Source organism: Stylophora pistillata, chromosome 1, assembly GCF_964205215.1.
Source record: "Stylophora pistillata chromosome 1, jaStyPist1.2, whole genome shotgun sequence".
NCBI classification, from domain to species: Eukaryota; Metazoa; Cnidaria; class Anthozoa; order Scleractinia; family Pocilloporidae; genus Stylophora; species Stylophora pistillata.
The window spans coordinates 53,554,944-53,571,130 of NC_142519.1; the positions used below are offsets into that span (position 1 = coordinate 53,554,944).

General features: G+C 40.1%; 1 protein-coding gene across 1 annotated transcript in view; it reads left to right on the forward strand.

The window, feature by feature from the left end:
• Positions 1 to 16,187, forward strand: part of LOC111345008 (uncharacterized) — a 40,662-nt gene that overhangs the window by 3,416 nt on the left and 21,059 nt on the right. Inside the window, exons 3-6 of the mRNA XM_088762446.1 lie at positions 168 to 239; positions 9,629 to 9,700; positions 12,748 to 12,831; positions 15,609 to 15,680. Coding sequence (XP_088618572.1) covers positions 168 to 239; positions 9,629 to 9,700; positions 12,748 to 12,831; positions 15,609 to 15,680 — 300 coding nt within the window. The remainder of the gene's footprint in view (positions 1 to 167; positions 240 to 9,628; positions 9,701 to 12,747; positions 12,832 to 15,608; positions 15,681 to 16,187) is intronic.

Sequence of the window (16,187 nt, forward strand, 5' to 3'; positions counted from 1 at the left end):
TAACTGATATTTTTTAACGTTAAGGCCCATCCTTACTTATGCATTCCAAGGTGAAGATTAAATCAGCAACTTTTTGAGCCCTCTCCACCCGGTAAGAGTCAAAAAATTCCAAGCGTTCTCTAACGGTACAAATCTAACTATCTGATGTAATGAATCCTTGTTGACAGGGACTTGTCCAATAATCAGTTAAAGAACTTACCTCTGGGAGTTTTCAACAGGACTACATTGCTCATAAAACTGTAAGTACCAACTGTAACATCCATGAGAGTAATGGGAGGGACTGAAACAGTCTCATGCAGAATTCTACAAATATAGCCTGACCGTGACATTCCGATGACAGTCCGATGTGGAAAAACGAAAAAAAAGTGAACTGATTCACTTGTGTTTGAATAATCCCTAGTTCTTGATCGCTATCTCAGAAGTAATTTAGTTCGGGTGTCGTACGAATATAACCTGACAGTGACATCCATTGTAATATTAGACTGGTCTTCAAAGATCAGAGTTTTTCATTAAATCAAATTTGTGCAGGTGTTTCTTGCACTTGTAGCGATCGCCATTTATCTAGCAACAAATTCGTATTGAAGCGATTTGAGGTAAGGGGCAACTCCATTGTCCTCCATAACACACAGACGTCTGGTTTTTAAACTGTGGCTGATTGACACCCGTCCTTACCGAGATACTGGTTGGAGCCTCTTGTTTGCTTAAATCAGCAATACCACAAAAAGAAGTTTTGCTGATTCTTGGAATTTGTCCGTCATGACTGTTTTGGTCTTGGAGAATAACAAAGAGCTGATTCACTTTAAAAAATTAGATGGCATGACGTTTCTTTTAATATCCCAGAGATACGTGTCACTTTATTCGCTAAGGGGATGATGTACACCCAGTCCGAGCGATTCTGTCATATGCTAGGTGAAGAAAACATTCCAATTGTTTGGAGCGAAACAATGGTGTGTTTTTCAACTATTTTCAGTGAAATAATTAGGTGTTTGGGCGAAAACTGTAAGATTGAGAATTACTTTAAAGTTAGTATATTTAGAAACATTTGGAGACTGACCTCCCAGTCTTCAGATCCAGAGAGTCCTTGAGATCCAGAACTGACGAGTAGTAAAAATAGTGAGATCTAATAGACCTTAATTGAAGCTACCAGCATAATTTTGTGTATAATACTTTTTAACTGGGTAAGTAAAGGTGAACAGACACTTTTTGCAATCTCCTCATAAGATTCCAGATGCCGCGGGAGAATTAAACAGGTTTCGAGCGCATTAATATCGTTTACTTGGTCACCGAAGTTTCTGTTTCGCTTAAGATAAGTAAAGTGAACAGACACTTTTTGCAATCTTCTGATAAGATTCCAGATGCTTTTTATCCTCCAGGAGCATTCCTTAACAGGGCTCAGTCGCGACATGAAAATCTTGTCAAAATTGCTCACCCAAGGTTACGCTTTAAAGAAAGATAGAGGGGTCCAATGTTTTTCCTTTCAGTTGTCAAATCATGTCTATAATCTCAACAACAATCTTTTCAAGTTGTTTACTGATTCCATATACATCACTCAGGAAATCTGTGGAAACTGTTGGGAGCCACATGGATTTACAGAGTCGAGAAAACCTCTCTCTACAAGATAAATACATCTGCATTTTGGATAAAATAGCACACATACCTTGGAAGTGCTTTTCAAAGTAAATGAGTGTGATATGGTACTCTCTTTCATGTCGATGTCTAATCACAACTGAACCCCCCATAGCTAGTTTACCCATTTTAATCTGTCGCAATTTTATTACTCGTAAGCTTTTGAGAATGGTTTGAAAGGGTATGGAGAAGTCGCATGTCAATCATACAGAGAGTAAATAGGTAAACACTGCACTCTTGTCAATGATTCTTGTTAATTAGATTAAGAATTTTGTCAATTGATTTTGACTACCACACCCTGGCACTTTGAGGAAAGCCTAATTCATGAAACACTTCTTGAGAACAGTACAAAAGATTATCTCAAGAGGCCCTAACAAATGAAATAATGTTAACAGAACGTTAACAGAATGTTATTATTTCTGCACAGAAATGTGCAGAAATATCTAAAAATGTCCTTTGCTCGGCTGTTTTGGAGCGCGATCGATGAAAAACTTACGGAGAAATACAGCGTAACGCCAAAGCGTTAATGTACATGGTAATTGAAAATGATCGGTGTTACGAAAATGACTAAAAGTTCGAGCAACTGCGACAACCAATAATATCCAACTATTACATACAAACGAGGAACGGCTAAGCGATACTGAAGGCATTTATAACTTTCAAGTATGGCTCTCAGTTTTCGCTCAGGAATAAGGCGTTGGTTGGAACTATTTGATTCTAATCACTGTTCTTTGAGAAAGTTCCAAATGACCTGCACTGCGACTTATAGTAAATGACCCATCGTTTTCTTTTTTCAGTCTCGAGGGCTTTCTTTCTACAAATTCTCTCAAATTCAGCGAGCGATCGCTAAGCACATTGCATGTCCAAATTGGGAAGTGTCAATCACAAATGATATACCTTTCTTCAAACCCGATTATTTCCTCCTAACTTCGGCGAAATCTATCCCGCTATGAGCGAAATATTCTGCCTGAGAACAGAAGCGTATGGGTCATTGTGTTCAATGTCTGTATCAGCATCCTGAAGGCCTCAAAATCCAACAGTATGGAATCTGGAATGAACTTTGGCATAAAGGGACCTCCGCACATTGTATCATAGAGCCACACATAGGGAAAGCACAATTGTGAATGGGCGGTGTAACTAATCGCCAAATGGTAAAGTTGCATACAACCACCGCCATATAAGGCACATGTCAAATGGAGCATCCACGAATTCAAGAAAAAAAAAAGGAAAAAAAGCAGGAAGCTTTGTTCTGCCTGTATCGTAAATGGGTTCTTGCATTTAATTGATAAAATAAACAGAAAAACATTTAAATAACGCTAAAAACTATGGACACATTTAAACGCGCTCTATCATGTATCTAAAACTGGTACTGGTAAGAAGACGTTAACGAAAATGTGCGCGCGAGACTCGCGTGTGCGTGCTTTGGGATCACGTGGGTTAATAATATCGTAAGCAGATCACGCGGTTTTTTTATTGTTGAAGTGTGCGATTTTCTTAGAAATGAGTTGAACGTTTTTAGTTTATCGTGTGGCGGTTTGATCAACGGTCGTTATCGTTTACCACGAGTCTACAGTTTTCCGTGTTGGAAGTAAAGTGTCTGTTTGGATTTTCCGTTTCGCTTCGGAACATTTTTGGCGACCACGATGGGATGGGAGCAAGGTATGAGCTGTATTTTGTTTTTTTTCTGAGGTTTTTTTTGCGAGTTGAGTTTTGGAGTTGAGTGCTATGGCTTCCCCCGAGTTCGAGAATGGCGAAGTCATTGAAGCTACCGAGAAAAACGACAAAACTGGACCGTGTGGAGTCGAAAAACAAAAGCAAAATGACGTTCTGTTGATAGAGATCAACAAAAGAACACGTAACGCAAAGACGAAGTCGACAAAACTGAGACATGAGTTGGAAAGGCTATGCTTAAGAGATTCAGAAATAACGGACATAAAAGGTGTGATTCAACAGCTGAGGGCCGCCCTAGAGGATGCACAAGAGATTTTTAAGAGGATCTGACCGCATTCTATGTCAGTGGAATTCGAAGAAGAAGCTGCAAAAAAGAAAGCATATGAAGAGTCTGAAACGATCGAAAGAGACGTACAAAGAACGATTAAAGCGGGTCAAAATGCGATTAAAGTCCGCGCGTCCAAATCCGTAAATATGAACTGGCCATTAAGCGAGAACACAGCGGATCACTACGAGCAATCGGCCCGAGAGGATCAGCTTAACGAAAGTCACGGCAGCCACGACGACCGGAACCGATATTTGAAGCCGTTAACAGTTCCGACGTTCAATGATGACAAGAGAAGGTTTGAAGATTTTTGGGCCCTTTTCACAAGCCTCGCAGACGAGTCAACGGAACCAGTACATTTGAAAATGGCAAGATTACGACAATGCCTTATAGGGAGCGCTTTGGAAGTCATCCGTGGTCTTGGAGTCACCGCCCCCGAATACGAGGAGGCGAAAGAAATATTAAAGACGAAGTATGGAGGTACGCGCCGGCTTCTGCGAGCCTACTTGGATCAACTAGAACAGGCGCAGTCAATAAGAAGCAACGATATCCACGCGCTAGAGAAATTTGATGACGTCGTTAGAATTACAGTGGTAAAGTTACAGGCCAAAGGAAAAGCCGGTGAGTTACGAGATGGAACTCTTCACAGCTTGCTGGTATAAAAGTTGCCTGATCGTCAGCTAGAGAATTACAGTCGCTGGTGAAACGAACGCGCCAGACAAAGATCAGTAATAGCTTTCAGAGACCGGTTGAAAGACGAAGTCAGATTCCGAGTAGAAGCAGCGGAAATGGTGAACGGGATTGAGTGGAAACCTGTCGAGCACGTCAGAGTGCCGAGAGCACCGAGATACCAGGATCAGAGCAGGATGCGAAATTTACATACTGTTGCGATGGGGAAAGAGCCGCGTGGTGTGAAGCCTCCATGTTCTCTCTGTCACTGTTTCGATCAAGGGGTGTGGTATTGCTAGGAGTTTTACGACAAAGGTGTGGATGACCGCTAAAAGATCGCAAAAGAAAGAAAGCTGTGTTTCCGTTGCCTAGCCTCTGATCGTAGGAGGAAAGATTGCCAGAAAGCCTACCAGTGTGGTATAGATGGTTGCTTTAGAAATCACCACCGTCTTCTTATTGGAGGTGGAGTTTTCTCAGAAACTGGACCGGCGACAACGTTGCCTTGTGTTGACAATGAGAGACGCCCAGATGTTCCACGGGAGGGGACACCCGCTGTGACCTAGATCGGCTGTAATGAAGGAACGTCGACTGAGTCTTATTCCTTAAGAACTGTCCCAGTGTGGATGAAGGCCAATGGTAGAAAAGTAAAAATAAACGCCATCCTAGACGACGCATCGAACTAAACTTTACTAAATGAAGAGGTTGCTGGGGTGCTAGGACTGCAAGAGCCTTTCGAAAAAGTTCAACTTCATGTTCTCAATGACACCGTCGAAAAATTTCAGTCCATGCCATTAAAAATTGAAATCGAAAGTGTAGATGGCAGGTTGTAAAAGGAAATCGGGGTAAAAACATGTCCCCAGAAAGTCACAGGCAGTTACAGAGCTGTGAACTAAAACAAACATCAGGAAAAATGGCCTCACCTGACACAGTTCAGTCTTCCCAAGCCGGAAAATGATGGACTTGTCGATCTTTTGATTGGCATTGATGACACTGAACTTCATTATTCACATGTTGATCTCCGAGGAAAACGTGGTGGACCTATCACCCGCTTCGGACCACTTGGATGGAGTTGTATAGATCCGCCTGACGAAAGCGAAACCGCGGGCACACGATCTCACGTTATTCGTTCCTTGTTCACTAGAGAGCCTATTTGGAGCGAGAGAAAAGAGTCCTGTTGAGATGTCGACAACAGCTTAAAGAGATTCTGGGAAATTGAGAAGTCTAGTACAGACCACAATGACGGATTCGTACTCACCGAAGAAGAAATACTAGCTTTAAGCACAGTAAAAGATTCCGTAAAGTACAAAAATGGAAGGTATCGTGTAGCCTTTCCCTGGAAAGAAAACAAACCCGATCTCCTTTACACTAAACCTATGGCACCGTCTTGCCTATGAGGCACCGAAAGAAATTTGAAGAAGAACAGCCGTGTCGCCGAAGAATATCAAGCAACCATCCAAGCCTGCGTCGATAAAGGATATTTATGAAAGGTTCCCTCAAACGAACAGCAGTCAATTAACGTATGGTATTTGCCGCATTTTCCTGTCGTGCGAATGTATAAATCGACAACAAAAGTACGAATCGTATTTTATGGGGTGCCATTACCGCCAATATTCGGCTACTGTTTTTTTAGAAAATGATGCTTAAGATATGAAACCAATTATGTTTTATGCGGCTTATAATTTTATAAAATGGTGCCTTAAAGAATATGGAGCGCTTTTTATGAAGCCTTTTTTGTGCAGCTAATCATTATATTAATGATTAGCCGTATAAAACATAATTGGCCTCAGTTAAAAGCGCTCCATATTTTTTAAGGCATCATTTTATAAAATTATTAGCTGCATAATACATAATTGGCTTCATAAAAAGCGCTCCATATTTTCTAAGGCACCATTTTATAAAATGATTAGCTGCATAAAACATAATTGGTTTCATATCTTAAGCACCATTTTTAAAAAAAACAGTAGCTGAATATTGGCGTTAATGGCACTCCATAGTATTTGACTGTGCCGCTAAATGTAATGGTACTTCCTTAAATGACATGATTCATCCTGAGCCGAAATTACTGAAGATCTTTTCAAAGTCCTCGTCCGTTTCCGTCGAAACCCTGTTGGCATCGCCTGCGACATCAAATAAATGTATCTCCAGTTATAGTTCACCACTAAATTTTCTCCGGTTCTTATTGGTTTAAATCGATCACGTGACGCGATAGTGTTCATCCGTGGAGAGACACTATCAGCCCATAGTGCTCGCCCGCGGAAAATACCCGGATGGATAGTGCCCCTCCGTGGAAAATACCTGGATTGATATTACTCATCCGTGAAAAGTTTTGAATAGTTTGACGGCCACGAAGTTAGGCAGATCGGAAAAAAAAGTGACTTTTCAATTCTGACAAGTATAACGTATTATTTCAAGTAGCCAATGTACGGTTGCGAATTATTGACATTTGTGACAAGCTGTAGGCACGGAAGAAAATTTAGTGGTGAACAAGAAAAACAATAGAGTGTTTATGTCTCGGAACTATCGGTCTGATAGTACTCATCCGTGAAAAGTTTTGAATAGTTTGACGGACACTCTATTGTTTAAATAGAGATTGAGGAACAAGACCAATCTCACTTCCGACTACTATGGAGAGATCTTCACCCTACCCGAGAGCCAGATGTATTCGAATTTAACCGTGTAGTTTTTGGAGAGAATTCAGCCCCTATGGAGTCGCAGTCCGACGTCGCGCAGGAAAACGCTCGAAGAAACCAAGACCGCTATCCTCTTGCTGGTGAGACAGTCCTCGAGTGAACCTATATGAATGATTATATTGTTAGTGTTGAAAACGATGATGAAGGAGTGGAATTATACTGTCAATTGAAGGCATTATAGGGAGTCGCCGGCATGCAAGCCAGGAAATGGATCTCTAATTCCCCGAAAGTTATTGAGGCGATTCCATCAGATGAACGCACCACAGAGATCATGATTAATAACAGCGGTCAAGACCCGATAACGAAGACACTGAGAATTTTGTGGAAGAGTACTGAAGACGTGTTTACCGTTACCGCTTCTCCGGTTTCCCCGGAATTTCAGACAACAAAACGAAACGTCCTGCGTAAAGTAGAAACGATTTTTGACCCGCTGGGATTCGTATGCCCTTACGTTATTGTGGCAGAAATTCTACTTTAGGAGCTGTGGATGTAAGGCTACGACTGGGACGACGAAGTTCAAGATGAAATAGCCAACAAAATCGGGGCTTGGCAAAATGGGGGACAGTTTGCTCTTGAGGCCGTTGAAACCAATACTTTGCATCCGCGTCAACGATGGCGAAAGGTTCAAGACATTTCACGAGTGTGGAGAAGATGGCTCAAGGAATTTGTCCCAGTCCTTAATAGTCGACCAAAATGGACTTCAGAATGCCGACACCTAAAATTAAAGTTGAGGATGTGGTTCTTGTAATTCAGCCTAATGTTGGCCATTAGGCCATCAGGCTAAAGTTGGCCGTCCTAATGTTGGCCATTACGACGGATTGTTGAAGTGCATCCTGAACGAGATGGCCACACCCGTGTAGCTAAAGTTTCGTGTGGTGTCAAGACTGTCATGAGACCGTTTAACAAACTGGTTCCGCCTGGAATTAACTGTTAATTGCTTAGTTGGAAACACACTAGGACTACCTCCCAGTGTGGGGAGGGGAAATTTTAACAAGACGTTAACGAACTTGTGCGCGCGAGACTCGCGTGCGCGTTCTTTGGGATTACTTAGGTTACTAATATCGTAAGTAAATCACGCAGCCTTTTTTATTTTTGACGTGTGCGATTTTCTTAGAAATGAGTTGAAAGGTTTTTAGTTTAATCGTGTGGCGGTTTGTTTAACGGTCGTTGTCGTTTATCGTGAGTCTATAGTTTTCCGTGTTGGAAGTAAAGTGTCTGTTTGGATTTTCCGTTTCGCTTCCGAACAGGTACTGAACGCTTTCCTAAAAAGAACCGTTTTGAGTTCTTTATAAAAAGTAGCTAGGCGGCTAAAGGATCTGATTGGTAACGTACAAATACGGAAACGAGTGCCATAAGGCAGGAGCAGCATAAGCAAAAGCGTGATCCCCAAGATTCCTGAAGTGCGGAGATACAAAAGCGAGGACTAATGTCTTTGTCAATTACATGAAGAGGAATTTTCTGCTCTATCTGATGCTGCGGAGTCCACGTAAAGCCTTGCTTCAGATCTTGCCGAAGTGAAAATCCATCAGCATCCGAGGTCTTTTAAATCTCAAAGACATTGAAAACTGAAAATACAACAGGAACCATGTTCCACTATCCCTGATGTGGATTAACACCTTGAATGAGACTCAGGCTCTATTTTGTAATCTTGAAAAAGTGAGCAATAATGCATGGTAATCCCATATTTGAACCACCCACTCTGAGCTTCAATCAGAAGTTCCTGTATGTTTTACAGTTATTGCAATGAAACGGCACGTCCACGTGTGAAGGAATCCCCTCTCTTAATAACGACCGATGAGAGATAGGAGAACTAAAAGTCGGCTTATTGTACGAAACATCAAGCATGAGTAACTTTATCATACATTTCCGTATTCGAAGTGACTGAAAAGAAGAGGACGAGTGCATATCACGACATCTTTCTTATTCTATGAGGTGCATTTTGCGTTAAAACCACCTTAACGACCCTATCTCAGAACTGTATCATAAACGCTTCTTAGAATATTAATAAACTTTATCAAAGGGTAAAAGTAAAATCTGTTAGCCACTATTTTCTATATGAAACAAAATCTCCAGAGTAGGAAATTGAATAATACCCCTTGAGTAGTCGAAAAGAATTTGAAAAAAATTATATTCGGGCCGATCTTGATGTAAATTCAAAATTTAAAAAGTTAAGCATATGCCTTAAGTAGGATTGGTGAGACATCTTGTCCAATTTTCGAGTGACCCTTATTTTGAGAATGCACTCTAGATCTTCTACATGCCCTCTGGGGAAAAAGCCCGAAATACATGTGCGTGCATTACGAACTATATGCACAAAGTTAGAGCCTGGTCGTTGTTTTGGATTGTTGAAGTACGATGGCTTAACTTGATGTTTCTCTAACCGAAATTAGTAAAAAATTGCTTCATTAAACATTTCTGGGTAAAAAAGCAGGAGGCACACCAATCACTCGCATGATTTTTATGTGTATTTGTTGGTGCGTGCTGAACACTGCAGTAAACAATCGCGATAACCGAAGACAGAAATCTCACAATTTAGATACTGAGACTTCCAGAGCGAGGGAAACGCACTTTTCAATGAGTTATTGTGCATGCTGATACCTTTTCTTTATCTCCTAATATTGGATTTTCCTTATTTACTCTTATGTAGTGACTTGTCCTACAACCAACTGGAAAAGTTACCTTCAGGAGCTTTCTTTCTAAATCGGGATATTCAAGAACTGTAAGTATACGTTTGTTTCGCTTGATATAGGGCCGTAGATCATTTTCCGCACCTTAACTAAATCTAATCGAATGATTTTTATATTTAAAAGAAAATACCGGGTAACTCCTGGCCATATCTCAGAAGGACTGGTTTAAACCAAATTGAATTATTTGGCTGCCTAAAACCGATATTGACAGCGGTTTAAACTTCTTACACGTAGACCGATAATTTTGAACATATACTTTAAAAACGTAACAGGCAGAAAAAAAACGAAAGCTCACCTAGAACAGAGTAGTGCTTTTGCATGTGTGCTTGTTTGTTTGTTTGTTTTGTTTGTTTTTGTTTTTTGGTTTGTTTTCTGTTTTGTTTTGTTTTTCTCTTTTTATCGTGCAAATGTGGTTACTGGGACGGATACTTTGTGTGTATTGTTTGGTCCTACGATAACCATATTATCAGGTGAGCCAGGTAAGTCTGTATGGGAGGGCTAGTTGTGACCTCGTTTGCTGACAGAGAAATCCCTGTGTTCATTCTGTAAAAGATATCTGTCGCTTAAGGTGATTCAAACTCATAGATCCCCCGCTCGGGTAAACAGAACCGATTATAAACTGACTGTCCAATAAAGCTTTTTCAGGTTTCCATTTCACCTATAAATTGCTTGAAGGTCATACGTGCTAGTTGGTACAAGCTCTTGGCAGCATACAGCACTGAGCAGCTTTCAGATTTTGATACCTTTTCCATCGCTTTTGTGTTTAACGCCACACCCTTTCAGGAAACAAGCATGAAGACAATTTTGAACCTCAATATGGAGGAAATATGTATAGTCACTTTGATATTTTGATGAAGCAAATATGGTCGAAGGAAAGCCAAGGCCCCCCTTTCGTCTTTTTTGGTGAGCTCAGACACTCTTATTCTAAGGGGATGATCCTTTTTAACTTAGCAATTTATTTCCAGCTTGTCCAAATACTATTCCTCAGACGTTTCTACAGCAAAATTTTTTTAATGGAATCTAATCCACGTTAATACAAGTTACTTTAAACTCCCTTTTGTCGGCTATTATTCTAAAATAGCGAACCTCAAACTCAGACAACTCACTAAGCGCTTTTTGTAAATCGGACCTAAATTTCAAACTAGTTTTCACTTATTTTAAAATTAAAAACATGTTCAGTGTTAAAGATCGTCCTCCTGATGCTCTAAAATCCATGGTGGTTTATCAATTTTCTTGTGCGGGATGTAATTCCCGCTAAATTGGCGAAACTAGTCGCCACTTCTCTACTAGGATAAAGGAGCACACGGAAAGCGATAAAAACTCGCATATTTTTAAGCATTTCAACACATCTCCTTCTTGTAAGAACAAATACTCTCTTTCTTGCTTTAGTATTCTGGGTTCTGCTAACAACTCAATTGATTTAAAACTCAAACAAGCTATTTAGATAAATAAGATCAAACCTGAACTTAACAAACAATTACAGCATTAAAACACTTTTCTAGCGTTTTAGTTCACACCTTTGATGTTTGGTGTCACGTTGTAATTAGTACCCGCTTTTTTATTGCATCATACTGTAAATATTTTATTCATCTAATTGTCTGCTATATAATAGGGAGTTTAAGCAAATCACTACGGCTGGCGCTGCTACGGCTACCATGGTTGACGAGGCTTGGGGAGAGTACGTCGCCGTAGCCCGCCAAAATTCAACTTTAGCAACGCGAACTACAAACCTAGTATTGCTGAGAAGTTTAAAACCAATAAGCGTCTTCGCGGTAGTTTTTGCACGTCTAAAAACTCAAAATGACTTCGTTCAAAAAGACGAGGGATTCCGACGTTTGGAAAAAAAAAATTTTTAGCGATCCTGTGCACAGTGAATGAGTGAATTAAAATATTTAAGCTTACGTGTTGTAAAATTGCCAGTTTGGAGCTTATAAACACCAAAGCAACGTTTCTACACGGTCCTTCCTAGCTCTCGTCATTCCTCAGCTTCAGCTATTTCAATTTCAAGTAGTCTTTAAGGTTTGAAAAGGAAAAGTTAGACTTTCTACTTATGTATTTCTCCTGGCGTTCGCTGCGTTCTCCATGTGCAGGCTGCTTCGATCCTTCGACAAACCCGGCTGCAAAAATATAGGCAGATTAACTCGGTAAGGGACAGCAAGCTTGATAAATATTCACGATAAGCTATTTTTAAAGAAGTTAGTGTATTTCAATAGTTAAAGTTGCTCAGGAGAATGTCTAAAGCGAAGAAAGAAGCGAGATAAGTTCACGTACCACAGACTACGCCGAAACCCTCCCACTCGTGTAGAAGGATTTCCCGCTACGGCTGGATGGGAACCACTGACCTGCGCAATGACTCGTTTCTGGACAATTTTACTTCCGGTAGCCGTAGCAGCGCCAGCCGTAGTGATTTGCTTAAACTCCCTAATTACTCACGTTCTGTTACTCGTTGATTGAAGATGGCATAAGCATGCCGAAACATGTCTCTCAAAAAAGTTGTCTATTTCTTACAATATTTATCATACTTGCTACCACTACGACCTTATGGAATCTGATCCATGTGAAATGGTCTGTTGCCCTTACTAATCTGTTCAACCACCTATTTACCAACTGAAACAAACACATCAAGAAAAGGACGTAATTTTCTGTTGGCGTGTGTTATATAACGTGGCAAAATATCAATAAAAACAGAGCTTTTTTAAAACACAGATATAAATTAAGTAGTGATAGAAGCAAATTGAAACTCTGTGCGGCAGATATGTTAAAAAAAAAAAAAAGGAAACATTCCCATCGCAACGAAACATTGTTAAAATGGATTTCTATCAGTCTCCTTTCTTCGTTCCGAAGAAAGGAGACTGATAGAGACTGGGCTCGCGCTCTAGTCATTTACGCCTTAATTCAAGGAGAATCTCTTCAAGAGCGCTTGTGAATTCCTGTTGTACTAAGTGTTCAGAAAGATGTCTGATGTTGTCACATTTCTTGTCATCTTGTAGGTGTGCAAAAGCAGCACAAAAGGAAATCACATTGTTAGCTCAGTTGTTTTTTAACTCTTGCGTTTTCCTTCCTTCCAAAATGAATGCAGTTTCCTGAACAACAACAATATAAAGAACTTGTCCTCTGACCAACTACCCCCTGGATATTCGAGGAGAAACGACTCTAAGAACCTGTAAGTTCTGTAAACCGGCTTGGATCAGAAGCTCCACCAAATCTAAAGTTCTAAAATATAACTAGCAACATATCCTCCTCCGAGAAAATGACTAGGAATGTCAATTCTAAGATAACTTGAGTAATTTTTCTTTGAATGTGCTGGTGATTCATAAACCATAAAATTGTTGTAAAGGAATTGCGACGACTGTACATCTTGAGTTCAGGTCGCCCCACAGGGATTGAGAATGAACTGCAAATTAATCATCGACGTTTTGGAATAACTTCTACCATCGAAGAAAGGCAGGAATTATAATACTAAAAGCATCTAAAGTCTTTTGACAGCAGGAAAAAAGACAGTTCAAAAATAGTTAGCGCTTTAAATTGATTATGAAGGATTCTAGGCAACGCAATCAAACAGGTTTTTACACGATTCACTGAGCCTGAGAAGTCTCTCGTTTTTGTATTCATCTTGTTTTCAGTACTAAATTACAGCTTAAAGAATAATTTTAAATCAATTTGATTCTTCCAAACTAGAGCGAATTCATAAGGAACTTTCAAAAACTCCAGAAAGATTTAGAGTCCTTTTAGGAAAGTGAGAGCGCATGAATAAATTTCTTTAGGTTTTTTTTTTTTTTTGGCACCTTCGTAGTTACCAAAAGGATATCCCTTCGTCGATTTCTTTTCTTAAAAAATAACTCAAAGTTTATAGTGTATCGTAATGCTATTGAGTCAACATATGATATTAAGCTGGAAGTCTATGAGGCCATACTCAGCTGCATTGTGGTAAACCTCGGTTTCTTCGCAGTATTTCTTGAGGATGTTTAGTTTTTGGTATAACAGGTGTTTTCACTTCCAGGGAATGTAATGCATTCTGATTCTTCTTCAAATACCAAAGACCCAAATTGGGGCCATAAACTGAACAAGTCAGAGAAGACGAAAAAGAAAGTGGTCGTAACAACAAAAACTGTGAAATCAGCGCTACCCTTTGTCTAGTGGCAATCAGTCACTTCTCCCTCCCCCAAACCATTTCTTACCTCGAATCTCTTGGGCTACATAAATTCAGAATGATACTGCCCCAAGGCAAAAATTGTTACACCGGAAAAACTCTTAGCCAAACTCGGTACCTGCCAAACGCGATCTAAACCATCCGATGCAAAGGTCCCGGAGGATGACAATACGGCCATTGACCGAAAACGACTCATACCATAACAGCAGGCAGAGTATAAGATATCTGTTGTTGAAGCTGATTCAACCTCATAGGCCACCGGCTCGGGTAAACAGAACCTATTATAAACTGGCTGTGCAATAAAGCTTTTTCAGGTTTCCACTAGCTTCCCCTACAAATTACTTATATTATCATTATATTATAATACACATACATACGTTACTTGACCACTCCACATAAAGGGCTTTTCAGGGCCAATTCCCACCCATCCCACCCCAGGGGAGGACATCCATCACACAGTAATCTCGTGCGTAGGAAATTAACGTCTCCTACCCCTAAACCTGCAGGAGACGGGGCCTATGGTTTGTTCGTCCTAATCCGAGAAGATTAGAATATCTATCCATTTTTTGATTATAGAAAGGCAGCAAACTCTCCTCACTTATTTTAAGACCATGAGTATCGGTTCGGCCTGGGTTCGAACCCTCGACCTCCCGCACTACACAATCCGGCGCTCTAACCAATTGAGCTAACCGGGAGGCGGTTAAAAGTCAAATAGTGGTAGTTGGTACAATTTCTTGGGAACATGCAGAGCTGTGCAGCTTTAAGATTTTGATTCCTTTTCCATCGCTTTTCTGAGTTCGATGACACACCTTGTCAGGAAACAAGCGTAGAGCCTCAACGTCACTTTAATCAGAAGTTCCTGTATGTTTTACAGTTGTTGCACAGAAACGACACGTCAACTTGTGAAGGAATCCCCTCTCTCAATAATGACCGATAAGAGATAGGAGAACTAAAAGTCAGCTTATTGTACGCAACAGCGAGCATGGGTAACATTATCATGCATTTTCGTATTCGAAGTGACTGACAACCAGAGGACGAGTGTATATCACGACCTCTTTATTATTATACGGGATGCGTTTTGCGTTAAATCCACCTTTACGACCCAATCTCACAACTGTATCATGAACACTTCTTAGAATATTAATAACCTTTATCAGAGGCTAAAAGTAAAATCTGGAAGATACTATTTTATTTAAGGAATAAAATGTCCAGAGTAAAAAATTGAAAAATGCCCCTAGAGTAGTCAAAACGAATTTGAAAAAAATTATCTACAGGCCGATCTTGATGTAAATTAAAAATTTAAAAATTTAAGCATATGCCGTATTTACGATTGGTGAGACATCTTGCCCAATTTTAGTGTGATTCTTATTTTGAGAATGCGCTCTAGATCTTCTACATGCCCTCAAAAGAAAAATCCCGCAATATATGTGCGTGCATTACGAACTATGTGCACTAAGTTAGAGCCTGGTCGTTGTTCTGGATTGTTGAAGTACGTTGGCTCAACTTGATGTTTTTCTAACCAAAGTGACTGAAAAATTGCGTAATTAAACATTTCTGGGTAAAAGAGCAGGGGACACACCAATCACTTGCATGATTTTTGTTTGTTTTTGTTGGTGCGTGCTGAACACTGCAGTAAACAATCTTGATCACCGGAGATCGACAGGAATCTCACAATTTAGATGCTCAGACCTCCAGAGCGAGGGTAACGTACTTTTAAACAAGTTATTGTGCATGCTGATACCTTTTCTTTATCTCCTAATATTGGATTTTCCTTATTTACTCTTATGTAGCGACATGTCCAACAACCAACTGGAAAGTTTACCTTCAGGAGCCTTCTCTCTAAATCAGGATATTCAAGGACCGTAAGTAAAGGTTTTTTTCGCTTGATACTGGGCTGTAGATCGTATTCCTCGCCTTAACTTACTTTATTCATATGATTTTCATAAAAAAAAAAAACTGTTGAACTCATGGCCATATCTCAGAAGGACTGGTTTAAACTAAAACCGATATTGACCGTAGTTTAAACTTCTTCCACGTAGACCGATAAGTTTGAACATATGCTTTAGGCAGAAAAAAACGATAGCTCACCTGGAGCAGAGGAGTGTTTGTTTGTCTGTTTGTGTTTGTTTGTTTGTTTTTCTGTTTGTTTTTGGTTTTGTTTTGTTTGTTATTCTCTTTTTATCGCGCCCATGCTATCAGGTGAGCCAGGTAAGTCAGTATGGAAGGGCTAGTTGTGACCTCGTTTGTTGACAGAGAAATCCCTGTGTTCATTCTGTAAAAGATATCTGTCGCTTAAGATGTTTCAAACTCATAGATCACCCGCTCGGGTAAACAGAACCGATTATAAACTGACTGTCCAATAAAGCTTT